The 27676-nt window shown below is 41.9% G+C and overlaps 2 protein-coding genes across 6 annotated transcripts in view; both read right to left on the bottom strand.

Annotated features, from left to right (window-relative positions):
* Window positions 1-313: 313 nt before the first annotated feature.
* sned1 (sushi, nidogen and EGF-like domains 1) lies at window positions 314-26478 on the bottom strand. 4 transcript variants are annotated; one of them, XM_030433112.1, is made up of 32 exons: window positions 26462-26478; window positions 25485-25989; window positions 18655-18942; window positions 17934-18074; window positions 17623-17785; window positions 17404-17529; window positions 17004-17117; window positions 15966-16079; window positions 15282-15395; window positions 14038-14085; window positions 13834-13941; window positions 12317-12409; window positions 12042-12176; window positions 11558-11677; window positions 11129-11245; window positions 9830-9973; window positions 9258-9431; window positions 9003-9116; window positions 8801-8914; window positions 8602-8715; window positions 8374-8490; window positions 7965-8252; window positions 7695-7878; window positions 7338-7450; window positions 6347-6625; window positions 5969-6092; window positions 5784-5866; window positions 4927-5025; window positions 4451-4567; window positions 1459-1546; window positions 1227-1306; window positions 314-989 (listed from the first exon to the last, which is right to left on the bottom strand). In XM_030433112.1, exons 2-32 carry the CDS (start codon window positions 25701-25703, stop codon window positions 946-948), a joined length of 4176 nt encoding a protein of 1391 aa, XP_030288972.1. In that variant the 5' UTR covers window positions 25704-25989; window positions 26462-26478; the 3' UTR covers window positions 314-945. The 4 variants fall into 4 exon arrangements, with proteins under 4 accessions (XP_030288972.1, XP_030288973.1, XP_030288974.1 ...); XM_030433113.1 differs by having other exon boundaries at window positions 12042-12173; XM_030433114.1 differs by lacking the exon at window positions 26462-26478 and adding an exon at window positions 1099-1126.
* A 398-nt stretch (window positions 26479-26876) lies between these two features.
* Window positions 26877-27676, bottom strand: part of crocc2 (ciliary rootlet coiled-coil, rootletin family member 2) — a 34188-nt gene continuing 33388 nt past the window's right edge. For both annotated transcript variants that reach the window (XM_030433110.1, XM_030433111.1), the window contains exon 37: window positions 26877-27572. In XM_030433110.1, the coding sequence (XP_030288970.1) occupies window positions 27489-27572 (84 nt within the window). In that variant the 3' untranslated portion in view covers window positions 26877-27488. The remainder of the gene's footprint in view (window positions 27573-27676) is intronic.

Here is a 27676-nt window from a genome sequence, read left to right as displayed (position 1 = left end):
TCAACTCTACTCGTACGTCACAACTGGCTTTGGTCTTGCTTGCCTCCTCTCGAAAAACTATTGCTAAAATGTTTCCGCTCAGGGGATTTTTGTTACTTTTAAACTGACTGGCTGATTTAATAACTGACAACCAAATGAGTGACTGAATATAGTTTATCTAGTGGTGACAGAGAACAAATATACCAAGGATGCTGGGTTATCTATAATTAAACTTGTTGACCATGTCTGGGTGATGAGATTACTTTAACAGAAACACTTTGCAAGTTCCTATGCATGGAAACGAAAGCGAATTGATACAGAAAGACACACCAAAAACATTTTAACATTTTTATTATTAAAATATTCACCTACAAAATGGCCTATAAACACTATTTACAGCATAGCGAGCAGTGATGCCTGCTAAGACACGGACAAAGATATTTATACACAGAAAATACTGTGCACCATTGTCAGAAGAAGAGATGAATTTTTGCGGTGAGGAGAAATTTCCCATCATCTTTATCTCGGGGCAGGTACAAGGAAAAGATTGGGACTCTACAGTTATTTCCCTGAGGGACAAACCTGCAGCTGAATCACAAATAATAAAAAAAAAAAACATTGCCTAATGTGTCAGCATGGACATGGAAATGAGGTATATAAGGTCTCCGATGCAGCACAGTGGACTGCTTACCATTAATATTTGCATACGTTTTGTATGAAAAATCAGTCGTTAAACGTCACAAATGATAAACGATTAGGGCCATTTTCATTTGATTGATCAAAGTCCTTTGGCGAAGCGTGGAGCTCCAAACACAGCTCTCAGGAATGAACAAATACAACCTTGTTTTCAGATGAACGACGTTTCTAAAATGTTACAGTGGGTTCTGACAGGGTTTTTCAGCACAAACATGACCATAATCAGTTACTTCAAGTAGATTATAAACACCAAAATTGAAGTTAGGTTTTTCACATGACAGTGATGACAGTCCTTTCACCAGTATCCAAGTGCTCTGGAAAAAAGGAAGAAAAGACTCTTTAGATTTTTAGATAACGGTTCAACATCTTGTGACTTTCACCACAAAACAAATTATTACGTTGATTGTGTTAAAGAAAAGAAACCTTTATTGTTGTCTGTTTGTTCTTCTGACTGTAAAGAAAGTTAATATGCGTATGAGAGAGGAATTGCACTGGTGTATTTGCTAAAAAAAAACAATTTCAACACTGTTCAGACAGCTTCTTCAACTTACTCTGACTTTTCTTGGGAAGCACCGGTTCACAAATCTCTCGATAACAAACATCCTGCTGTACTTTATATGTCCTTTTGTACCTGCAAAGAACACAACTCACAGAATTAATCCTTTAGTTACAAATAATCTCTGCATTTCTTCAGCTTTGCAATTTAAACTTCTCATATGTAATGACTAATGTAAGCAAGCGAGGCCAGAACAGGAGATCTGTCTGTGCCTGATAATAACTTACAGGTAGTGGCACACTCCGCCCTCCCAGACAGGCACACTCTTGGTCTCAGAGTACAGACGGGTGCAGGGGTGCGGCACTCGCTGGCACACTGCAAACAGCGGTCACACAACATGAGGTATGAATTGTGAGCGAAAGAAAGAAAGTCTGCTGGACGGTTTCAGAGTCATGTGGGATGGAGCTGGGCCCTGGTCTCTGGCTGATGGATGGTTTTAGGAAAGGAATGTTTAAACAATCTGAAACTGGATGTTTAGGTGAAGAAAAGGACTCATGAGGGGCGACGAGGGTGTGACCAGTGTCTCCTCATACACAACTTCATCAAAGTCTCGTTATTAGTGAATTAAGCGAATGCAAACGGATATTGTTTTACTGTGTTTTTCACTGTTTCTCTCAATGTCTTGAATGTACATACAAATGTACAAATATCTACCGATGAAATAAAACCTCTAAATATAATATTACAGCCAGTGAAAAATACAATAAATCAGCTATGTTAAAAAAATAAATAAATGATAGAGTAACATAACATCTATGATACATTTTTAATTATCTGCAATGAATTTTAACAGTTTCACCAGTCACATAAAAAAGCTTCAAGCTAATAAAGATAATGTTTCTTGTGAAAGTCAACAGTCAAAGTATGTATTAAACTGTTTTCAGAAGCTAAATGTATCAAGATCTATGACACTCCAAATACCAAAAATCTTATAGATGTGATGCGATTATGTTTCACTACAAAGAAACAACATTTGGTTGCAATTAATAGATGCAGCTACAAAATAAAAGAACATTTCAAAGTTTTCTTTTTTTAATTAAGAGTTTTGATGTTTACAACTGTATTAAAATATCTAAATTCCTCAATGGAAACTGCTTGTTGCTACAGATATATCACTAATAGTCCTGCAGTAAAGACTGTGGTAGAGCAGAATAATTGTTGGTGACTTTTGATTCAGTGAGGTTCTGGATGTCCTGTTGACTTTCGAACTAAAGAAAACATCAAGCAGCTTTTTGCTATTCATATCAATTACATTTTATTCATGCTGCCAAGTAAGAATGTATCTATGCTTTAATATTAGTAGCGTATAATTAACTACTTTGATAAAAGTACACACATGTTTCCATGATCATTAACTTCAATAAGACACACTGTAGATAATGCATTCCTACTGGCTGACGTCCATATAAAGTAGAAGTAGTCGTAGTAATGACCAAAAGACCGAGCAGATAGAGGTTTCCCATTTATAGTCAGTCAGAGATACATTTGATACATACCAGCTGCTTGAGTCATAACTGAGCAGTGTATCTTAAAAAGTAATGAGAGTGTACATGGGGAGGTTCAAGTCATCTTTGCATAGTTGGACTGAGGAGGGATTTTTATAATTATATGAAATTTTAGTTTTTATCATTACCCAATGTTAGTAATATCGGTTATAAAACTGAAGGAACCTGTTACAGGCACAGAGTAATTCCAGATTTGCCTTTGATACGGACAGGACAAATATCAAAGACAGAGTCTAATCTGAAGGATACTGCCCACAAGTAACAAACTGCTGCCTCGAAACTTTTAACAGCAACTCTGAGTTATACATGTCACACTGGCTCCCAGGGAAAAGGAAGGTAAGTGATGCAGTGAAAATAATACAGTGCTTTGTGCCTTCACTGACACTGTATTCATGTTGCACAGTCATGCCCCTAAGTCTCAAAGATAACCAAGCCATTCACATGTCAGAGGGGTCAACTGTCAGCGGAGCATGTTTCCTGCTTAAAAGCATCAGAGGTCTTAACATAGCTCAGTGCACGATGTCACTTTACGTGATGAAATGCAAATCTAACATGGAATCTACTAGAAGATCACACCATGAGATGCTACAGTTACACTAAGAGGAAGCCTTGGAAGCACATAGACAGGACTGTCAATCCTGCACTGACACTCATGACATTCAACCAGCTGGTGAGTGGATGTCTTGCATCAGAAGCAGGCTAATACTTTTTTGAAAGAATGCTACCTCTTAATTTAATACCTTTAAGATCAAATGAAAGTTTTGGCTTCTTTTTTTAAAATAGCAACCCACTTTTTTTCACATCCTCTATCATGTTCAGGCTGACAGTGGACCTGTGGCTTGAGTTTCTTTTTCTGGACATTTTTTAGACACGGGGAGAACATCCTCACAGAAATCTTGTTGCTGAGGCAGTGGTAATCATTGAACCACTGTGCTGCCACACATTTCAATGTCATTCTTAGGGTTGGGTCACTGATAAAATACTAAGGACGGACTCCTCCAGCTGAGTTACAGTTTGGAAAGAAGTTTTAGCCATGCTAGCAGAGGGACTCTGGGGATGGTCGGTCCACCACTTTGATCCAGACTGAAATATCTCAACATCTGTTGGATGGATTGCCATGAAAGTATGGTCCAGATATTCATATCCTCCTCAGGGTGGAATTAATCATGAGTGATACCCGGACTTTTCAACAGATCAAAATGTTTGACCAAATGCTGCAGAACTTATGACAGTCCATTCAGCCTCAGCTGTACTTTGTGTCTGTGCTAATTAGCTAATGTTAGTATGCTAACATGCTAAACTAAGATGTGAACATGGAAAACATTATACTTGCATACTGTATATCAGCATGTTAACACTGCCATTGAAAGCATGTTGTCATGCTGACATTAGCATGTGGCTCAAAGCACCACTGGGCGGCCTCACAGAGCTGCTAGCATAGCTTCAGACTCTTAAACGTGTTAACTTTTGTTAGGCTTTGCTTTGTTTGAAAGAAAACATTTACATGCACGTTCCCTGCCTCTAAACCTAATATTGTATGGGACAAGATGGCTAAAGAAACCGCTTGATTAAAATCGTAATTTGATATCCTGGAATTCCAACAGATTCATTCAGCTCATTTGATGCTCTGGCAAAAACACAGCCCATTTTCACCGAACCCACCCTGTGTGTGTGTTTGTGTGTGTGTGTGTGGAGAGGAACCACATAAACTTACATAGTTCACACTGTCTGCCCTTGAACCTCGCTGCGCAGTCGCAGATAAAGGCGTCACCTCCGTTCACACATGTCCCTCCGTTCTGGCAGGGCAGACTGCGGCAGTCTTGTGGCAACTCTAAAAGACAACAGCTGCCATCACCATCCACTGTGCAGAATGAGTGCGGGTCTCAGGTTTCAGGCCCACTACTCCACATTTTCTACAGCTGATACCATGTGTTGATAGCCTCAAGCTCTTACACCACGTCACCTTCTTTTTTACCACTCTGTTTTCCTGAATCTTACATCTTTGTCTTTCAAGTTAGCATCCTCATTGATATTTTAATTATAGGCTAGACACATACTTACAATGATAACGTTCACGTCTAAAGACTAATTAGTAGTCTCTATTCAAAGGGACGTTAATCTCACGTATCAGCAAGGATCAATTACAAGAGCAGATGTGCCACCTGAAGGAGCGAACGGCTAAACACCTACCAGGCTTTGCTCTTGAGCCGTCTTCTTGAATCTCTAGTGCAAGGCTGATTTTGTTCGTTGTTTCTTCCATCTTCTCTAATCTAATTGGTGGCTCAGGCTCTGCAGGGCAAAACATTTCCTGTCATGAATCAGTGTAAAAAGACTGCAGGGTGACTCTTGTAACACAGACATGTCAGACACTCTAACCTAGTTTGTGTACATTCCTCAGCTGGAACATTGAAACACGACATTACTGATTTGACAAAATGGTTAAAGTCCTATTATGACATCTTGAGTGTAACATCATTAAGAGCTTATTCTCTAAGGCACAAGATAACATCTGTAACTTGTTAGGCTAAGGCTATACACCTCTGCACTGGGATGCGTTAAGTTAACAAAAATTTAAAATATATTTTACAAATAATGAATACAGTCATCATATAACAATTTTATACATTTTAATAAAAGTTAACTTGTCTCACTTGATCAAAAACTGCTAGATAAAGCCATCAACATGTGTCAGATAACATGGGTCTGTTTGTGTGACAGCAGAGAATCCAGTTTACATGAGAGGAGCTGCCATATTTCATCCAGACAGGCCATAGTCAGAACCATATGGTTACAGGACCATGGCCTAAATCATTCCATGTGCATCCAGATAAGCAAATAAGATCCATCTTTGGTTGTTTGGACATCCTGAGCAAATCAGAACCATTTTTTTAAGCTGGCGTAACATGTCCTGCTGAATGAATCTGGCAGTGTCAAATATTAACATGATACCAGAATCTTTCGTGTCAAATACTGTATAAACACATTAAATGTTTAAATGTCAATAAGTGTTTAAGTTGTACACATGGTCACCGATTAGTTATACTCACTAGAACGATGTCGAATGGCTTTTCGAGGCAAATGAGTGAACTTGGCTGTTATCCTTCCTCTTCTGTCAATGAGTTCAGTGTATCTTCAAAATAGGAAACAATGCCAATTGTTTAGCACTGACAGATGAATTATCAGATGGAAACATTTATTACTTTTTAAATAATTATCATCGCTCAATGTGTACCTGGGTAATTCCTCTGAGTTCTCTGTTTCCGCTGTGCCCCCCAGGACCTGAGGCTGAGATGGGGGAGGTGTGCGTCCAGTCACGATGGGCCTGTCTCTTCTGCCTGGTCTCGTGCCCATTGGCACTGGGTCAAAGAAAAGCAACTTGTTTTAAACTTCAGTTATTTGGAATCAAAAATTCTGGAATCTAATAGATTCAGTGGATCAAATTGACCAGATGAAGCAAATAGTGCGAGTCAAACAATATTCTTTGTCACTTTAAGCTGAATAGCTGGTCAGGGCATCAACACTATCGAGACAAGAGAGACAAAAATTCCTACAGTAACCTTCCATGATAAAAAAGCAGTGTAAGTGGGACACTGAAATGTTCTTCACTCACAGGTGGTGAAGGCTAAGTTCTGTGGCGTGCTGTGTATCTGCTCCTGCCCTGCGTTTTTGATGGATGTGAGAGCCACATAGTAGTGCTGTCCTGGCGTCAGTTCACGCAGGGTATATGATCCTAATTTCCCATTTGGCAGGAAGCGACTCCTTGTATTCAACCCTCGGGTCACGTTGACCACAAAGCCATCTGGGATGCTTCTCGGGTGGCGGCTCCAGGTGATCAGTGCAGAGTTAGTGGTCACATGTGACAGAGAGAGGTTCTGTGGGGGAAGAGGTCCTGAGGGAAAACACATGTAGATGGTCAGATTGTAAGACAACATAATTAATATATTTCTTGCTGACCAAAATAGCTGTTTTTAAACTGTATTTGCACTGATTGACTGATTCACTGGACACTTTATTAATGGATAGAGTTACATGCTCATCACTACAGTAAATGTATCGACGAATGCTTAGAAGCTTTCATGTGATTAAGACTACATTTAAATGTGCTATTATTTAGAAAGAAAAGGCATATAGTGGAAACTGTATAAATATTACTTTTTTGTTATTTTCTTTACTTAAGTAGTGGCATCTGAAAAGAGAGAGGAAAAGGCACAGAAGAGAGAAGGGATGACGTACGGCAAAGGAGGCTGGAATTCAACCAGGGCCACCGTGGTAAGTACGCTGCTGTTATACATGTTAATCGCTCTAACAAGTGAGCTACCAGCGAGCCCCATTAAGTAAAGATAAAGTGAATGTTTTAGTTGACTTAAGGCCCAAGTTATGCTAATAAAATAACAACCACGCAAAAAATCCTAACTGCATTTCCACAATGAATGAAATGCAATAACAAAGTTCATTCTTTACATCTAATAGTTTCAGTGGTGAAATTTAAATGAGAGAGGAACACACTAGCATCTCATGAGGTGGCCAGCAGTTATGTTATTATCATCCTAATGACTCCTAGTAATACATAGTTGACTGCTGAAAGATGACATGTAACCTACTTGTCCAGAATGCCAGCGGACCAGCTGAGTGGCTGGTGGAGGGAAACTCATCTGGTCTGAGTCCACTTTGAGTCACCACATCCACTGTGTACATCTGACCAGGGAGTAATGAACTGGGGAACAGAAGAGGCACACAAAAAAAATTGCACTACAGCAAAACCAATCACGATACCTAACCACTGTCCTCGAAACAGTGTTAAAATAGTGCCCTCTAGTGGTGGAAAGGTATAACACCCAAAGCTACTCAATACGCACCACCTCAACAGCGCCATTTAGTGACAGGAAGCTGCAGGTCTGCACAACAGATTAAAACTCTGGGTCATCAGTGTTACGTTGTGGCAAAGTGAAGAACCTGACCTGAAGGTATGTTCAGTGGTGCTCATGTTGAGCACAGCAGTGCGAGCCTCACTCCCAGCTGAAGGCAACAGAGACACGTGCACCCTGCTGGCTGCTGCATGACGAGCTGCCTGAACCAGCCAGCTCAGCCACACCTGAGAGGACGACACATTAACCACCTGCAGCTGCTCCACCCGCCGAGGTCCTGGAAGAAAAGCACACATAATTAGACATGAAAATATGAGTGCAAAGAGAGAAACACTCTTCAGGAGACAGAACATTAGTACTCACTGGTGCGTATTAAGGCGGTGGCAGGCTGGCTGATGTCGTTGCTGTTTGTGTTTCGTTTGGTGGAGAAGGTGGAGATGTTGTAGAGCACACCGGGCACCAGGCCTCGCATGACGTGGGTGGACTTCAACCTGTCCAGGAGGTCTGATTTGCGATTGCTCCGGCCCAGTGGACCGTAAGTGACGATGAAGCCACTGATCAGACTCTGTGAGGCCTCCGGCTCATCCCAGCGTAGCTCCACCTCGTTCTCCTCCACACGCACCACATGGAGACCAGAGGGAGGCAACAGGTCTGGGAACAGTGGCAACCTTACATGTCTAATCCATACATTAAATAATTACAAAGTTGTCTTTGAAGTACAGAGGATGAGCTACAGAGGTGACACAACACAAAGCTGACTGAGCTAGCTTACCTTTCTCACAGTCTTTGCCTGTGTGTCCTGCTTTACAAGCACAGTTGTAGTTGCCTTTCCTGTCACTCCTGCAGAGGCCACGGTTTCCACAAGGTTGCAGTACACACGGGTTCTCCACTTGGGGGTGACAAAGACAAGCAGTTTGTACTACATGGCTCATGTCACAACTGAGTGCAAGTTGTCCGAATAAGCTTTTACCATCAATCAAACAAACTTAAAGTCACTTACACATCTGGCACTGGTCCCCAAAGAATCCCTCTTTGCACACACACAAATAATTCCGTCTGTAACCCCGACACGTGCCTCCATTCAGACAGGGGTTGGACTCACAGCTGTCCTGATCTGCACACATATAGTTATAGTAGATTTTGAATTTTGTCCTGCATACATTTTAGAAGTAATGTAACATGTTAAATGAATACTGTACCTAGTTCACAGTTCTGGCCTGTGAAACCTTGTGGACAATGACACAAGTAGGAGCCAGGCTGGTCCTCACATGTCCCCCCGTGCTTGCAGGGTTCCGACAGGCATTCATTTATGTCTTAATGGTGAAAAACGTACACACAGGAATTACATGACTGTGCCCAAATGTTTGGATTAAATGAAAGAAGAATCTGATTATGCTTCACCTGTCTGGCAGCGCTTTCCGCTGAAGCCTTCATCACACTCACACATGTAGGATCCGACCTGGTTCCGACATGTACCGCCATTAAGACAAGGATGTGACAGGCATTCATTGATCTCTGTAATGATGAGAAATAAAGACATCAGTATAAACCAACACGTTTAAGGGAAAAAACTGCTGTTAATACTGGAAAATACATTTTTAGGAATTTTCAGGGATCATGAAGAGGCAGTTTCTTTCTGTTGGTGTATGTACAGACCCTCACAAACGGGTGGCTGGCTCCAGTCCCCCTGAATACCACAGATGCTCTGAGTAGCTCTGGGAACAGATATGAAGCCTGAGTTGCATATATACACAGCCATGGAGCCCGGTGTTGTTGAGGAGAACTGGACCTCAGCGTGCTTCACTTGCGGGGGCGGCCCACAGCCCAGCTCTGAATGCAAAGATTGAAATAATCAGAATGGCTGCATAGTAACACAAGCTCACAAACACAGGGGCTTAAAGGAGCTCATTCAGGACAGACTAATGGCAACATCCAGGCTCTCTGTTTTTGTCCTCCTAAAATTACCTCCAGCATGCTGTTAGAGTGTGTAGACATGAATCATCGGCTCTAATCAGGCCTTACTTTATTTAGCTTATATAGCTGTTCTATATCTGTAAAAGCGGGGCCTCCAGTGCAGCAACACTGCTAAGATTATCTTCAGATGTTAAGTCGGTATCTCTACACTTCACAGCTCAGGATATCCCCTGCCTGTTAATCTATTCAAGTCAACATCTTACAAAGTTCAGCATTCGAGCCAGATTATTGTGTGGTGACACGCGTCTGCTTACCTTTGGAGGTTTGCAATGAACTCCTGTTTATCTCACAGTGCCTGCCGCTGAAGGTCTCAGTGCATTCACATTTGTATTTTCCTATGTAATGAAAACACGTCCCCCCATTCAGACAGGGGCTGGAGGAACAGGGGTCTGGCTTACCTACAAGAAAACATATACAATGAGAATTATCACTGGCAATAATAACAATAATCATCTTATTTGTGTACTCTCTTCTATGTGGCCCAAATTGCTGGACTAAAACATTAAAAACAATACCAATTACACCATGAAGGGAAAATGACATAAATAATATAAATATCAAAGATAAAACTCATATTAAAAATATATTTTATACATTTACTTTAACATTTAATTTATTTTTAAAGAAAACAGCTGCTGTTCTCAGATCTAAAGAAAGGGTACTCTACAGTTTGTGGGCATAACAACAGAATGCTACTTCTAGAAGACAGGCGGTGGAATCTGTTGGAACATGAATTTAAGGCAGTTGTTGATGTAGGAAGTTGCTAGGTTAGGTAATGAACAAGTTAAAGAACTTAAAAATCAATTCTAAAGGATTAAGGTATTGAGTGAGTGAGTGTTGCAATCAGCGGGGTTTGCAATCTAATCTTTCTTAGGAGTCAAATTCCTGCAGAATTCTGAATTAACAGTAGTTTTCCTTAAAGTGACAGTTCACCCCAAAATCAAAAGTATATATTTTTTCCTCTTTACCCTTACTGCTGTTTATGAATCAAGAGTGTTTTGGTGTTGAGTTTTTCAGATGTATTTTCATGGGCGCTTTGAGCAACACAGAGTGCCATCTAGTTCCATTTTATTTTAAGTTTATTATTTAAGTTTTTTGAGTAAGACTGGTGAAAAGAGAGATGTGGTAATCCAGGCAACTTGTAACAAAACCATGTGTCGACTTTTTAGTATTGTTTTGAGTAAAAATAGTCTAATTTTGAAGATGTTCCTTGGATCAAAACATAATGTTGCTGTAACCTTGTTAAAATAGCAAATCAAATTTAGATGAGACCACTCTCAGATCTGTAAAATGTATTATCCTGACAGACAACCAAACACTGACGACAGGCTCTGCTTGTCTACTTTTGATCGCACAAGTAGAATCTCTGTTTTCTGCTCATTTAGTTATACAAAAATATGACTCATCTAAATATTTATAACAGAGCATCCAAAGAACTGGGGTTGTGTACCGATTAGATCACTCACTTTTAATGCTTTCACAAAAATGTTCAATAAAAAATGTGTGCATCGAGTACCAAAAGATTTTGACTGTTACTTGAGGGCAGCACTCACCCACTTCACAGTGTTTTCCAGTGAATCTATATGGACACACACATCTGTAGCTCCCTGCCTCTTCCTTACACGAGCCTCCGTTGCGGCAGGGCCCAGAAGCACAGGTATTGAGCCTAACTGGAAAGAGACAGGGAGAAGGGAATCCTTGAAGTACAGACAACTCTAGCTTTTAATCACACAAAATAAATCCGTTCCAGTACATTGCAATTCAAGCCATAATTCAGGAAACTAGCTCGTAACTCAGTCATAAGTACAAATTATCATGAGCCTTTCAGCATTGTAATATTTCAAGCAGCATTACAAGTAATGGCATGTTTCCTGGTGCATCTGAAGCTGGATTTGAGCCCGAGCAACACAGCACAAGACTGAGGGATGTTTTTAAAAAGACAGTTCACGGAAAAGGTGTTCTGTTTTCATCAGTGGTGCTACCTTTTTCACAGTGATTCCCCCAGTATCCGTATTTGCATTCACAGGTGTAGCCTCCATCCCGCTCGTAGCAGTAGCCCCCATTCAGACACGGAGAGGAGTCGCAGACCGATTGGGGCTGTACTGAAAAACACACACGATACTTGACCGCGTTCCATTGAACTGGGAAACGTTACACCTCTTTAATCTAATTTAAGCATGTGGGCTTGGTCCAACCTTTACAAAGCACATATTATTTGTCATTTTATGATTGTGTCAAATACAAAATCTCCCCAGAGGATTTAACAGCAGCATAAATCACTTTGAAATGTCTCTGCACGTTGTAAAAGTAAACTGCAAATGTGACTGTTCCTTTTGAAATAGAAAGTGACACTTGTCAAGACCAGTGTGTTGCAAAATGTGTTTGTCGCTATAGAAACCAGCTGCTCATGCAATGACACATAGCTGCAAAGTGGTCTGTTGTTGGGTTGGTGCCTGAGGCTCTTACCATAGGGATAGAAGTCTTTATGATCGAGCTCGGCTACACTAGTCTGACATGTACACAGGTAGGCTCCTCCGTACTCCAAACAGGGACCACCGTCAGGGCACGGCCTGCTGTTGCTGCACGGCGTTTGAGTTACTTCTGAGAGAAAGGGATTGTGAAAGATAGTGTCACATATTTTGAAAAAAATGGCTGCTGGTTTTGTGATCTTACAGTGATCAAAAATGTCTTCACATTTATCAAAGCTCTTGTGAGACACCTGATAGGATTGTCATACCCACCAAACTGACAGTAGAGTCCTGTGTAGCCTGAAGGGCATTCACAAGTCCCATTGCTGTCCACACAGACACCCCCATTCTGGCAAAGGCATTCCTCTGCAGACACAGGAAGAGAGAGAGTGTGTGTGTGTGTGTGTATGTGTGTGTGTGTGTGCGTGTATGAGAGAGAGGCTCAAAGCTGGAAAGTTTGCCTGAGCTACTTGAAAGCAAGTAGTTACATTATGTTAAGTTTTAAGTCTAAGTGTAAACATAGGCAGAAGATACAAATGGTCAACATGTGTACCATATGTTGAGCGTCTTTCATCTGCTATACTGTAAACTATGTATTGATTCGCCGTCATTTCTCTTTCTCTAATCTCTTCCAACAAAGTTCACAGGACTAGAGGATTACCAGTCAGCACGCTGCACATCCGCTCCGTACAAATTGTTAGAATGTTTTTATTTTCCTCTCCTTCCTAATTGCAGCAGTGGATCAAAGGACGTGGCCGTATCACAGCTAAGTGGCTCCCCTTTGAAGTCCCGGGAGCTCAGTGGAGGGTATTATTTTTCTGATGATATGAAGCATATTTTGTGACCAGAACGTATGGCCCTGAGGGCAATTAATGGATAGTTAATCTGCAAGAGACACTTTCATTGGCCACCTGTGCGGCCCGGGCCCTTTGATCTGAGAGCCTGATTAGGCACTTCTGAGTCCCGCTACTTTCTCCTCCTCGGAGGATCATGCTCCTTTTTCCACTGTGCCTTCCAAGTGAGCCAGGCAGGAAAGTATTTGGGAGATTTAAGAGAGCCTATATAAGCACTGATAGTTATTTCAGCTCAAGGGTGAGAGGTAGCATGCATTTGCAATAGCTCAAATACTATTAAAGAGCTTTTGGTGGGAAAAAACTAATCAGAGGGTTGCTATCGGAGGGTGACTTCCCATGGGAGCCTGAATAAGCTTCAAGTGGCTCAATAATTATTTCCTAAACAAATATAATATGATACAGACATTAAACATCATATGAGATGACTTATTAAGCACTTATGAAAGGAAGGCATGAAGCATTAGCGGAGGATGATTGCGTTTTACATATTTTGTGTTCAAATTGGTTATGCAAGCAGCAGCTGTGCTTCAAACTACAGTGTGGTACAGTGGCCAACTTCCAGAGCAGCAAGTAGCGGTGTGGAAGCATGCATATTTCAACAGCTCTGTCTGAAGAAATGACCTGAATACCAAAGAGCAGCTTTGACTCATAAAGATGCCTTTTCAAGTCTAGACAAAGCACTTCCTCTTGTTGGTAAACTAATAAAATGCGCTATAAAACAATTATTCACAACATCAAGCGACTGGTTCCCGTAGTAAACTGGGCGAGGCCGTGTCAGTTTTGATAATTACAATAATCCATCATCACAGCAGCCTCTTCCAGGGCAGAGCTCCAAATTCCTGTGGGATAGCACAGCTCCTCTTTAAATACCCCAGTCTGCTCTCTACCTGCCCAGCTGCCTGCAGTGAGCGTCAGCCGGGGCGGAGTGTGAAATACCTTCACACTTGTCGCCGTAGAAGCCTGGAGCACATGTGCAGTTGGAGACTCCCGAGCTGGTGTATTCACAAATCTGGTTCTTCTTGCAGTCTTCCTCTTCACACGAGGCTGTATGTGTCAAAGCATGGCAGTGTGGGGTGTGAGAAACAAACAGGAGGTGAAGATATTTGGCAGAGCTTGAGCTGTAGCTGGACTTGCTTTTACCTGTTTGGTTTTCCGCCTCAGTTGAATTGACCTGAAGCACCACCAGTTCTGAGAGCGGAAGACAGGAACATGCTTCAAAAGGGTTTGGTTCATTCAAATACCAACACAACATATTTCCTGACTTACCTCCGGTGTTATTAAGCTATTCAGATTTTTTTTTTCAATCCACCTCTCAGAGACAGCTGTCTCCAAACCTGAGCAAATAGATCTAAAACCATGTGCATGGCTGGATACGACTTACTAGATATAAGTGAGACAGGAATAACTTTCTGACCGATTATTACTGATATCACTGTTTGCCAATATCAGCTTGTCACAGATTTTTGACATAAAATTGGGTTTGAATATTGTTTGAGACATTTGGGATAATGTAAGTGCATAACTCAACAAAATATATGACATAGGTCTAATCGTTTCAGACATTTTAATGTGGGAATGTTTCATATTTTACACTTATAACATAATAACATGTTACTCCATAGTATTTAGCTAGGGTCCTACATTTTGAAAGTTAGGATGAGAATTTTTGTCACTGTGTAAAACGTAAATAAAAAATGAATGCGATCATTTGCACAAACTGGATGTTTAATGACGACTTTTATAAAGTGTTCCCGAGCCCATGTCCTAATACTTTTATAAAATCATGGCATCGTTTCTTGTGAGCGACTGAGTCTTTCCAGGATGCTCTTCATATACCCAATCATGATACTATCACCTGTTACCAATGAACCTGTTTACCTTTGGAAAGTTCCAAACAGGTGTTTTTGGAGTACTCTACAGGGGCAACACATGAGTTGGGACAGAGGCAACAAAGTCCCAACTCGTTTGAATATATTCAAAAATATATTTTAAAAGGAATCAGCAAATTTCAACTTTCTTTTTTATGTTTTATGGGTCGTATTTTATGATTTTTTTTCTTTACAGCTGTCAAGATTTGTGATCTTATTAGTAAGATCACAAATCTACAAATCTACAAAGGCACAATTTGGGTAAAAGCAAATAAAACATAGTGAAAAGGTTTGCAGTAGCAATATATCTGAAATTCTTTACAGAATTTGGTTTAATGATGGAACACTGGAGAATCGACAGAACCAGCTCACTTAAAGTTCAAAGCCATAAACACTCTTATTGCTCTCAAAGAAGTATGATAGGATTCCCTTTGTGCTTGCCACAGTTGGAAACATGCAACAATACAGGAAGCCAAACATGCTTTTCTGGCAGAATTTAAGTTAAATCCAAATCACCTGTCTCGCAGAGCATTCCAGTGAAGGCAGCAGGACAAATGCAGGTGAAGTTGGCAACCTGATCGACACACTCTCCTCCATTCAGACAGGGCTGCGACTCGCATTCGTTTATGTCTGGAGGGATAAAAAAAAAAAAAAGAGAAGCTAATCTGCTGTTGACTCAGATTCTCACAAAGATTTTTTAGTCTTCACATGGACACGCAAGAGGTTGTTGCTGTCTAGGACATTTAGTCGGATTAAGAGCACTAAACTTCCCTTCTGACAGCGTAGAGTTTCATTGACCAGGTGTCTGGTATTATGAGTAATCCCCTCTCATGTAGATACAAAGATTCATGAACTGTGCAGGGTCTGATCATTTAATTCCCCAGTGGGTTCAAGTTTCATCAACGATCAATCACAAGAGAAGCGAGATTAGTGAAGGTATTTTTGGAAATTACCTGACTTCAGTAATCTTCCTTATTGTGGTTCATTGCTACATTGTGTGACCCAAAAAAAAAAAAAAAAAAAAAAAAATCGCAATTCAGCCACAACCTCAACTTGGATCCATTTGTCTAGATAGACTTGGAAACTCTCTGGACAAAAACATCTGCCAAAATGACTGAGTTTGATGTAGAAAGCAGCAGAAAATATTTCCTCTGGAGGGAGATGCCTACTTTACCCCAGAGTGTGAAAAACCCAGCTCACCTGTCTCACACAGGACACCAGTGTAGCCCGGTTCACACACACAGGTGAAACTGCCAGCGCCTTGTACACACGATGCGTTGTTGAGGCACGGCCTGTCTTTGCACTCGTCAATGTCTGTAACACACGCACATACACATAAGGGACAGAGAGACACGCTCATGGAATATTTACTCAGCTGATTAATATATCCGCCACACTACTCCCCTCACTCTGCAAGTATGTGCTGCTGGCTGTGAAAGGTATTAGAAGAGGTTTGATACATATCCACAGGCTGGACTGTGGGAATAGGCACAGAAGCTCCAGAGAGGCTGGACAGATATTCTGACATACTTTTTTTTGTATGATTGTGGAAACTCCTTAATGAGGCACAGAAATACTTAAATTAATCAGAGTTTTTCCTGGTCTTCAGCCTGTTTCAGTGTGCTGAGGTTGGGGGAAGAAGTTTGGATTTTTATGATGTACAAAAATGTTAAAAAAAAAATCTTTATTTAGATCAACTTACGTTGGGGTGATTTCTTGGTAATGTGTAAAATTATATGTATGTGGCCGTTATTGTACATGTTACTACGTAAGATTATAAAACATTTAAAAGCACTTGTAAAAATCTTGTCAACAGTTTATAGGCTGCTTAAGAATGGGTCATTGTGCTAACAACAGGAAAAATGTGAAATCGGCAAACATGTTAATATCTGTAATTTTCAGCCGTACCTGTAACACGAATTAATTAATCAATAAAACACAGTTGTTTGACCTTTCTCATGTTTATGCTGTGCATATTTCATATTTTAATATTTACATCATGGTGACATCTTGGGTGAACTCAGGTGGCAATTTTCTTTAGTCTGTGGCCTGTCGGTCTCCAGTCTAATGTTAGTTATCATAAGCAAACATTGGTTATTGGTTCTGATAACAGCCTTATTACTTATATATTAATGTTAATGACAAGGACCTTAATATAAAGCTTTACTAAAATAAGATGTAAGAAATGTAATTGTAACCACAGTATATACCAGCTTTGAGGCAAAGCTTCCTTTGTACCTGTTTCACACTGACTACCAGTGTATCCAGGTGGACAGTGACAGATGAAACTATTAATCTGGTCTTCACAAGTCCCTCCGTTCTGGCAAGGATGTGAGGCACACTCATCGACATCTACAGAGACAAGGAGACATACAAAGGAGGTAGTGTAACTTTTAATTAGAAGAAAACATCTGGCCAAGGTCAGTTAGTCAGGTAATGTCTGAGGAGAACAGATGAAGCTGATACAGGTATTAAGGAAATATCTGAGTGTCCCCTTGGCAGGTCAGGTGAAACTTAGTATTTTTTTACAAGTGGACATTATTTTTCCTGGCTCATGTCAGGCAGACAGGTATTCATGCACAGAGTGCAGTGTGTGTCAAGCACAACAGAGAAGGAAGTGGTGTCGGCCATAACTTACTGATCTGGCATCGCCTGCCGGTGAAACCTGCCAAGCAGGAGCAGGTGAAGGAAGGGTTGCCTGTAATACAGTCATCGATGCACTGGCCTCCATTCAGACATGGTCGCAGGTGTGGGCACACTGATGCTATAGAGAGAGGGCAAAGTAATCTGAATCTTAAGAGGCAAAAAACCAAGACAGTCAGGAGTAGAGAACCAATCTCTTAGAAGCAGGTCTTACCGGAGTCATTGCAGCCACCCACTTCCACATTTGCATCATCTATACGGAACACCCATCTGCCTGGGTAGCCCACGTTGGTCGTTCCCTCAACGTTCACCACATCAGCCGTACGAGAGCCAGGTATGTTGAAATAGCGCTTGCCGTCACCGGCATTAAAACCTGCCTGGGAAGAGAGTAACAGGGAGGCAGACATCACGAAAGATGGATGAATTACAGTTAAGACACCTGACAAATAGTGTCACAGGAAGCAAATCATACTGTTTGTTCCAAATTTTGACCATCACTAGAAGTAAATAACAATGTGATCTTACCTGTGCTGCAATCCCTCCTAGCCCAGCCAGGTTTCCTCCACTGCTGGCATGCATGCCTGTGGTCCAAGTGATGTTATTGTACTGGAATATAGTGAAGGAAAGCTCTCCGTCTGTAATAAGCACCACTTGGAAAGTATTTACCTGCACAGAGAAGAACAGGCTCGGTAAAACCATTTCCTGATTTCCACGAAATTTGGTAACAGTGCATGCATCTCACAGACTCCTCATATTAATGGTACAGATCTCAGTCCTACTACAGACATTATAAACTACTGTGGGCCTTTTGTTGAGGCAGATAGCACAATAAATCACGATTAGAATAAAACCCAATAGCTTTGCTTTCTAATCACATATTGTATCCCAGTTCTAACCATGGAACAACAAGGCTATTTCCTCAGCCTATAGGATTATCCTAGCCAAGTGATTCCCAGTAGTTTCTCCCTATTATATTAGCTCTACATCATCATCGCCTGTCATGTTCCAATTTGACTTGATTTTAAAGTGGATGTTAAAGGTCTAGTGCGGTATTCAGAGGCATCTGTAGATAAAAAAAGGTCCATTCTAAGGTTATAAAAACAAAACAATTCTTCTCTTTCAGGCAATTCTACATCATTGGGGTACAAGGAGAATACCCTTGTTTAGGAATCACTTATCCAGACCTAAACAATCCTTAAAACTAACATAGGGAACCAGAGCTGTAGAACTAAGTGTGAGTTTGTACCGGTGTGCGTGAGTTGCCTCCAAAGAAAGTAACTTGAAGCCACGTAGAGATGAGGACCCATGTTGCGTTGAAGTTGGGGAACTCTGAAAAGTACGTCCTGACATCACCTGAGGCCCTGTTCAGGATGGAGGGCTCTCGGCTCTCTCTGTAGAAAACTTTCCCTGCTCGACGGTTGTCCACATCAGCCCAGAACGGTGCCACAACCCTCCTGTCCCCGGCGATTGGAAAAGCCACAGGTGTGAACTGAGACACCTCCCTCAGGAAAGATACCAGGCCATTGTTGTTGACCTGAGGAGGAGAAAGTTGGAGTTATCCGAATAAGATCGATCCTACGTTGATCTATTTTGTCCAACATGTCAGAGTCACTGTGGCTTGTCTGTAGGACGAGGCAGAGTTAGAGAGGAAGTGCTAAGGAGAAGAGGGGAAGTTGGACAAACATAGGTAGTCTGGCCTTGTGGGGCAAACAGCAGCATGTGGCAGCGGACGCTTCCATAACGGATGTTTGCGCTTCTCATGTAGCGAGCAGACGCTACTTTTATTCCGTGAAATGACAGCAGCTGAGGAAACCGGGTTTCTGCTGCTCACGCACCTGCCAAGTCATCACACCAGGAAGGACATTCACGGCCTGTAAATCCACGGATGTCTGCTGACGGCAAAGTAACCAAATACATGAACCCATCCTGCTCTCGTCCACATACAGTATTTCCGCTGTGAGAAATGCACAGTCAGCACTACAGCCATGGTGGAATATCAACCTATGGAAATATCAACATCAAAAGTTCATTGATTGGTATATTGCTGAAGTGCTTGTAATTGATTAACTGATTTTTCACTCAACAGACACTAAAACCAACCATCACTTTCACTCTGAAAGGTGGATATTCACTGGTTTTCTCTGTTTTATATCATTGCAAATTTAATATCTCTGGATTTGAACTGCTGGTTGCACAAATCTGCAGTTTGAAGACAATTGCGATTTGGTTTATTTTTTTATTTTTGCCATTTCTGACATTGTACAGACGACTGATTGATGCATTCATGTTCACTGGTGCTGGGTAGGTGATGTGTAATAGTAGGCAGAGCTTTTTGGCCAAACAAAGTCGATTACACTGGTGAGACTGAACCATAAAAGCGATGTTTCAATCTTTAAAATCCAATCAATGAGCTTAAAGGCACTAAAATACTCTAAAGGTGAGAGGAAGAGCAACGTGAGGTGACTCTCTGTGGCTTCGTCACTATCCTTTCACATTACACAGTAAGTAAGTAATTTGAGCAACTGTTTTTTAAAAACATGTGGATTAGACTCATACTGATACAATTGTTCATGTAGACAAATCATTTAAAAAGGGAGGCTGTAGAAATGTGCAGAATAAAACTTTTCCATAAAAACATCATAATAAAATAAGTGTTTTGTTTATCTCTGGGAATTCTGACAGTTCCATCTTCTAACAAGGTTTCTTAGCCAGTAGCATGATGCTGTTGAAATCGCGTGGTATCTGTTTTTTTCAGCATCAAGAGTCTTGGTAGTTGCCAGTTTGTGGGGAAAAAAAACAACATAAAAACAGGTGATTTCTACAGCCCAGCGTACTGCACTGCCCTAATGTCAGCTGGCTAGCATTAGCAACATTAACATTAGATAGCGCATTAGCTACATCAAACTGGCAACCACCTTAGGAGGCAGATGATTCGACCAACAGTCATGTTGTGACGTACATTCATGCAATTTAAAAAGTGGATTTCAAAATGGCAAAAGATAGAATTGCAAGCAGAAGGCCACAGAACCATGACAGTAAATATGACAAATGTTCATGTTCTGCCAGAGGGTTTCCTGCCATGGCGCCAGATAAAAGAGGTACTGTGAGCTGTGGGAAAAGATTATTTATATCAGGTGCACAGGAAATAAGTGACGGATGTTTCAGGATGAGGTGGAACTCATTTAGGGGAGAGAGTTTGGAAGAAAAAGAAGTAAAATGCCAGCAGAAGTTGAGTAATTGATATCATAAAAGCAGTTACCAGTTTGGTAAATGATCATTTCAATGATGAGAAGCATAGAGTCCATAAATCACAGACATTTGATGGTGGGCGACAAGCGACTGCACAGCATTTTGAACATCCCTAGAAACTAAACCTGAGTGGAGAGGAAAGTTCTGCAGGCTGAAGGGTTGAATCCCCATGAATGACCTTCATTCATTCATACATTATTCTGCATATTATAAACAAGAGGAGATTCTTCCCACCGTGGCACCTATCCTGTTTCCTCTAATCGCTGGCACGAACTTTGCCTCTCTGCACTCCAGCCGACTGGCATGTGACAGTGACAAAGCAACGTCAGATGGCTCGGCTTTGCTCGCTGCATGTATGAAAACCATAATTTGAAGGACTTTGCTGTAAAAACAGCAGAGGAAGTTTTGTTTGGCACGGCACAGGGGCTAAGTTAATTGCCCGACCACAGTCTTCCCCTCTGCATCAGCGTGATGTGGTGAGAACGTGGCTGATGTGGGGAAAAAGACGACCGACTGCAGGGGCAGGGCCCAGAGGTCAGCCAGAGCGCCATCTGATACCAGGAGAAAAACAAGAGAAAGGGCACAGAGCTGGCTGAATGGAGGGATGTACATGAATTAAAAAACCTCCCACACCCACATTCCCACTAATGAGAGACCTGTGGTGGCAGCGGTCTGGAAGTCACCCATCTTACAGCAAAATTAGTGTAGGAAATCATGCTGAACACTAAACTGAGTTTATAGTCCAATACTGTAATATATTTAATCGCCTAATCCAATCTCTTGTAGCATCTGGAACTGTTTAAACAAGTGTATTTCTTACTTGTTAAGATTCTTTAAGGGACCGCTTTGACATGGCAATGACCTTAGAGGAATTTAAACTGAACTTGGGACCTTTCTTTTGCTCTATATCACATACTTTCCTTCTTCTCGTGGATTTCGACAAGGCTGTAACTAGTACAGAGATCCAGTGAAGGGTGGTTATGCATCAGACTTATGTGAGAGAGTGAATGAGTTCAGAGCTGCCTTGTGTTATGCTGTAACATGACCAAGGTCAGAATCACAGGGGAGAGAGGTGCGATCAGTCAACCTTGTACGAAGCATCTCTCTCCCCATATTTCTTTCTCTCACTCTCAATGGTGCCACTCCACTCTACAACTCCCCTGTTATTTTTTGGGAATTCTTCGCCGGATACATCCAGGATTTTGCTTGGGTGGTTTTCTTTAGAGCCAAGCAATTTATGGACTAAAATAAACTTTCATCTGGCTTAAGTCAAGCCAAAGCAAACCCCTGTATGAAAAAGGTGCCCGTGGATCAACTCAGGAAAACATTCGTTTTCCGTGTCAAAAACGGAGGTTTCACAGTTACAAGCTTGTCCAATTATTTGACGAGGCCGAAGGAAGTGACTACAGTCTGACAGTCTGTGCACTTGGGCTGTCTCCTGAGCCCCCGCCTCACCTTTATCTCCAAAAAGTCTAGATTGAGGCAATAAATCCTGTCTGGAGCTGTGAGGAGGGACTCTGATACAACTTCCATGGTGCGAGAGATGTAGAGGTGTGGTGCAAAAAGATGTGAGTGCCCTGTGAAAGTGGTCTGTCTAATGTAGGAAAATGTATTCAAACATTTTATTCAGACAATCACATATTCCAGAATAACAGAGGATTTGAAAAACTTTTAAAGATATAACATGTTACATCTCTGCATTAAAATTCTCTCTATAAAAATTTCTCAAATCCGGAGAAATCTGTAAATTTAATCAACAGTGTTTTAGGCAGAGAGACAGGAAGAAAGACAGCGCACGTGACTAAACATAGTGTAAATAAAACTTAAAATCATAACCTCGTATGTGAACATTTCTGCCTGACTCAAATTTAGGCCTAATGTCTTAATTCAATAGTTCCATATTTTGGAAAAACACCTCCTTCCCCTCTCATCGAGAGTTAGATGAGAAGATGTACCAAACTATTTCTTGGCTGGGTACGGTGACTTCCTGGAGTCCTGTCGTCACTGTGAGCTTAACAGGCAGCCAGCGGAGACTCCAGGAAGTCACTGTGCCCGGCCAAGAAATAGTCTGGTACATAAACCTCCCGTAAAACCGCAACTTGTTGTTTTTACATAAACAAGCTCCCAGTGTTTATCCTCAGCTCAGCTAACCATCTCCTGGCTTTGGCTTCACATATAATTGGAAGGACATTAGAGAGGTATCAATCTCCTCATCTAACTCTATGTAAAAAAAAAATGAGTGCATGTTCCCTAAAGTGTAAAAAAAAACTTTAAGGCTTTTCAGACATTTTAAAGTATGTGCAGATATATCTTGTCCGCGGTGGATGAACTGCCTCTAACATCTCTCATCCCACACATGTATGAAAAAGCACTCCAGCAGAGTACAAAGAATAAAACTATATGCACACATCTTTGAGCCATACAAAGTGGTGAGTGAAAGTGTGTGAATGAAATTGCAAGACCTCCGAGCGTTGAAGCTCTTCAGAGGAGCAGATGAGCACTAGCAGATGTGCAATCTATAAAGAGTGCAGTTACACTATAGCAGGTTCTTGGCAGGATCTTTTAAAATGTATTTGAATTTTGTTTAAATAAAGTTTATTTCAAATTACAGACAACCATATAAACAAACATAAACAGGAAGCACGAAAACTCTTTCCACCGTCTATGAGTTTATCTATCTACATTAAATGTCTTTGATCACGAGCATCTATTCTCACATCTGCTTTTAGGCTTGCGTTCCTTCCTCTCTGACCTTGGACATCCTCCTTCATGTTCTTTACACTGGCCATCCGTAAGAGTAGTTAATCCGTGAACCGCATTGTTTGGAAGCCCCTAAGACGCTTTGCAGATACATCTGTGTTCTGTTAAAGTGATTGGTCATTTCTCAGATAAAGCAGCTGGACAGTTCCAGGGGGAAGACCCCTGCCATGTTATCTGAGGCGTGGGAGGAGGAGGAGGAGGGAGGAAGGGGGGGAACCTGGAGGAGGAGGAGAGATCCCAGCAACGTGTGAAAACTCCCAGACACAAACCATAACAGAGGGACAGTCTGGTTACCATGAGGCATAAGTGGGACTGGAGCAGGACCAAGTCAGGGGCGATACATAATGTTTAAAGGGATTTGAGGGGACATTAGAGACTTCTGTATCCAAGCGTCATGTGACTGAGGCAGTCTTTTAATCCTTCAGTGACAACAGCTAAAAATAAGATGTTTTTCATAAGGAAGGGACAAAGGCTCATGGTTGAGCATTTTACAGGATTTGCCGTGAGGGTTTAGAGGTGTGTGTACTGCTACAAGGAATCCGTTATGCTAATAAAGTTAGACAGTACCCGCAAACCATCAAAAATCAGTTTGGTTCTACAGCTTCCATGTGGCAGTCGCCCAGAGGCGTGGAACAAACTCCTGCATGAAAATATTCATACAAATCTAGGCTCTTAGCGCTCACTGAAATGCTAAGTGTTCAAAGCAGCTCTCCGGTGGCAGAGATCACTGTGTGTGCGCTTTACAGCAGATGTTTAATGGATTCAGGTGAGGCATTCAAAATGAGCGTGACTGTAATTTCAAGTGCCTGTCACAATGCGTTATGCCTTGCGTGACTACAGAATTACAGCCCGATGAGATGCCGAGTGAGCTCCGGGATATCACATCACAACTAACACAGCACATTTCAGAAAGCGAGGGGCTCTGATGTTTATCTCCATTAGATGACAATTCAGTCGAAATTCAACAAGCTAAGCAACGAACAACTTGTCTTATCTTGTCTAATTGGACTATTGTGTGCCAGTGTTATTACAGGAGAAGTGATGCACTGGAATTCACTGTGGGACAGAAACTGTGATACACAGAAGCTCCAGACGCAACCCTCACACACTGCACTTAAAAATACTGTGTCACTGTCTGTGCTCTGTACGTACAAGCAAAAGAGTTTTAAAAATGTCTCTATCGAGAGACTGACCTCACCCTGTTGGCGCAGATGCTTAGATTAGAAAGACGACCTTTGACCTTGCCCATTGTTGCCATGGTTCCTCAGCCTCCCCTGCCCATGGATTGAACAGGGAGGAGAGCAGGCGGAGCTCGGGGCAAGCGAGGAGGAGGAGGAGGAGGAGGAGGAGGGGATTCGAAGAGAGTGAACGCGGATGCATAACCGCAACAGGTGGTGTTGATTTAAGGGAGTTCTGCCTTTCCATGCGCTGGAGCTGAACCCAATACATGACAAAGGCAGATCAAAGAGTGTTTCACTGTGGTGCGCGAAAATCCTTGTCAAACCATTCTGCTTCCTCCCATGAGCACTGTTCCTCTCTTTCTCTCTCTTGCCGGCGTACATATTTCTCTCTCTGAAAAAGAAGTGCTCACAGATGCTCCGCAGCAACAGTGAAAACACAAACTGTCATTTCCTTTCACAGCTCATTGTAGAGTTATTAGTACAGGGTTTACCACTGTTTCTGCTAATAGCTTCACTCGGTACTTAAGAGCCGTCAGAGTATGAGATGGGAAGTGAACAGAATGTCAGGGAGGATTGTGATTCCACCCGTGGGGGGAAAACACGATATTCTACAAATGAGGTTACACACCAATGCTTGTGAGCGCACACAAATATATACAAACTCTCAACGGGCACTGAAATGTAGTGTTTGGCTGCATGCCAAATCTCATCTCCCTCAGGCTCTTATACAATCCACACCATGTCAGTTTCAATTGCCAACTGCCAAGTGCATGCACACACACACTCTGACATATAAAGACATAAATACACACACACATACACACACACACACACACACACACACATACACACACACACCAGTAAAAACACACTGCTCTGTACTCACATAGAGTCCTGTGTGCCTGTCTCCAAAGAAGGGGAAAGCAACAGAGATCTCCACGAGTCTGGAGCCTCCGTCGTCCTGAGCGATGGTCTGGGTGTCCCCCTCGTCCTGGCCAAAGGGGTAGAAGTCCTCCAAGGGCACAGCGGGTTCCACCCCAGTCAGCAGGTCCAGGGAGAGCAGGGTGCAGAAGCAGGGCAGCAGGGCTCGCAGCACCAACACCATGGCCTCAGCCACCCAGGGATGGAGCTGACAGCAGGCACCGCGCAGGGGAGGGAGGAGCACGCACACCTGAGGCAACAAGAGCAGAGCAGAACAGGACAAGAGCGTACGTTCCTCCTCTCAACCACAGCGGTCTGAATCCTCCCCTGACTGCTCTCTGGCTCTGCCTCCTTCTCTCCTCACTTGTCCTTTAGTCGTGAACTGGGCTTCTTGTGTGAGACAGGGGAATACTGTAGATTCCTTGCATTCTGCTTGCTGCTGGGTACTGCATGAGCTACACTCCGTCTCACTGAAATGAAACGAGGGAAGGAATGAAAGAGGGGGAGCAAGCGTGATTCAGCTGAGATGTTGTTCTTTTTTTTTGAACAATCCAGCGATTTGGTCCCTGATGGTCAGCTTAGAAATATCCTCAATAAAAGCTCTATTCTGCCTGCCAAAGGAGTTCTTTCAGTTTTGGCCCCACCTCCCCCACAGGGATTCACTACCTTGCATAATTAGCTCCTTGCAGCCAATAGCGGAAAAGAGGCCGGTAACTGGATAACCACTGGGCGGATCTATGATAATCAAAGGGCTGCTTTAAAGAAACTCCGACAAGATTTTCCTCTTTCAGTGAAACTCCTACTATGTACAGTTAGCAAGGCATACAAGGTTACACAGTGAGAAGACATGCATGTGCAACGATGTGAAAATGCAACAGTTAGAAAAGCACTGAATGAAAGAAAGAGAGAAAAAAGGAGTCACCGTTTTTTTTAGATACTCACATGCACTCACATGCAGTAGAATGAATGCATGTGCTGATGGAAACAAACACATGGAGAACACAACATACTTGTGGTTCCTAATCAACAAAGAGAAGACCACACATTAGCCAAAGTTTGCGAGTGAAAACTCTCCAGGAATGATGATCCCCACAGACCTTGGAGTCAGCAACGATCTTTGAAAGAAAACACTGAAGACAGCACTGGCAACAGAGAGCGAAGGTCATTCTCTCACCCACAACACTAAATCCACAAAGGCTTTTAATGGTGCGAACCCAACGCCAGAACTCACATGCCATGAAAGGGCAGTGCTGTCCTTCGCAAAGTTCACAGAAAACATTTTCCATAACAAAGTTGTGTGGTCAGTAGAATAAACATCATTATCAGATCTCAACATCTTTCGTAAAAACAAATTGCATAATTGTGCTCTGATACACCCAGTTTATTAAAAACAATGACAACTTTTGCACACAGTACTTTTGATTGAGTCAAACACAACACGTAATAAAATAAATGAGTTACACCATATAATCTTTATAACATGACCTGAATCACTAATAAATCACAGCAGAAATCTGCAAACAATTATTGTAAATATTTGGAAATTATTCTCATTAGGACACATAAACAGTGGTTATGACATATAAAATTGGTGCATGATCAATATGACAAATGAGTACAAGAGCAATCATAAGAGGACAAAGCACCAACTAAGGAAACCTTTCATCACAGTGTTTCCTAAAAAATGACACAGAGTAAACAGACGCAGAAACGCCAGCTGTAGCGAGCCAGAGGAAATCCTTAAAACAATTTGGCACATCCAGTCCGCTCATAAACAAAACACTCATTGTTTGTTGTTGTTGAGTTTTCCTGCAGATTAATGTAATCCGCTGTGCACATGTGCATGGGTGGGAGCAAAAGCCTTAGGAGTGTGTTTGTGTGTGTGTAACATAATGTTGTTGGGAAGCAGCCAGAGGAGCCGTGAATGAGGAAGCCAGAGGTGCTACATACGTCACTGCAGGGTCTCTGCCTACACACCAGGTTGTAGCATCTGATTGAAATAGGCCTGTCGTCTCCTCGTCTCCTGATCGAGCTGCTCTTTCAGAGTCAGCAACTAGGAAAAGCAATAAAACAGACAAATTAAAAGGTCGGTAGACAAACACAAAAACAGGAACATAAACCTGTAGCACAAAATAAAGACCTGCCTAACAAAGTATC

Source organism: Sparus aurata, chromosome 11 (assembly GCF_900880675.1).
Source record: "Sparus aurata chromosome 11, fSpaAur1.1, whole genome shotgun sequence".
Classification (NCBI taxonomy): Eukaryota; Metazoa; Chordata; class Actinopteri; order Spariformes; family Sparidae; genus Sparus; species Sparus aurata.
The sequence above is the reverse complement of the archived record's forward strand: the minus strand, read 5'-3'. Positions and strand labels throughout refer to the sequence as shown.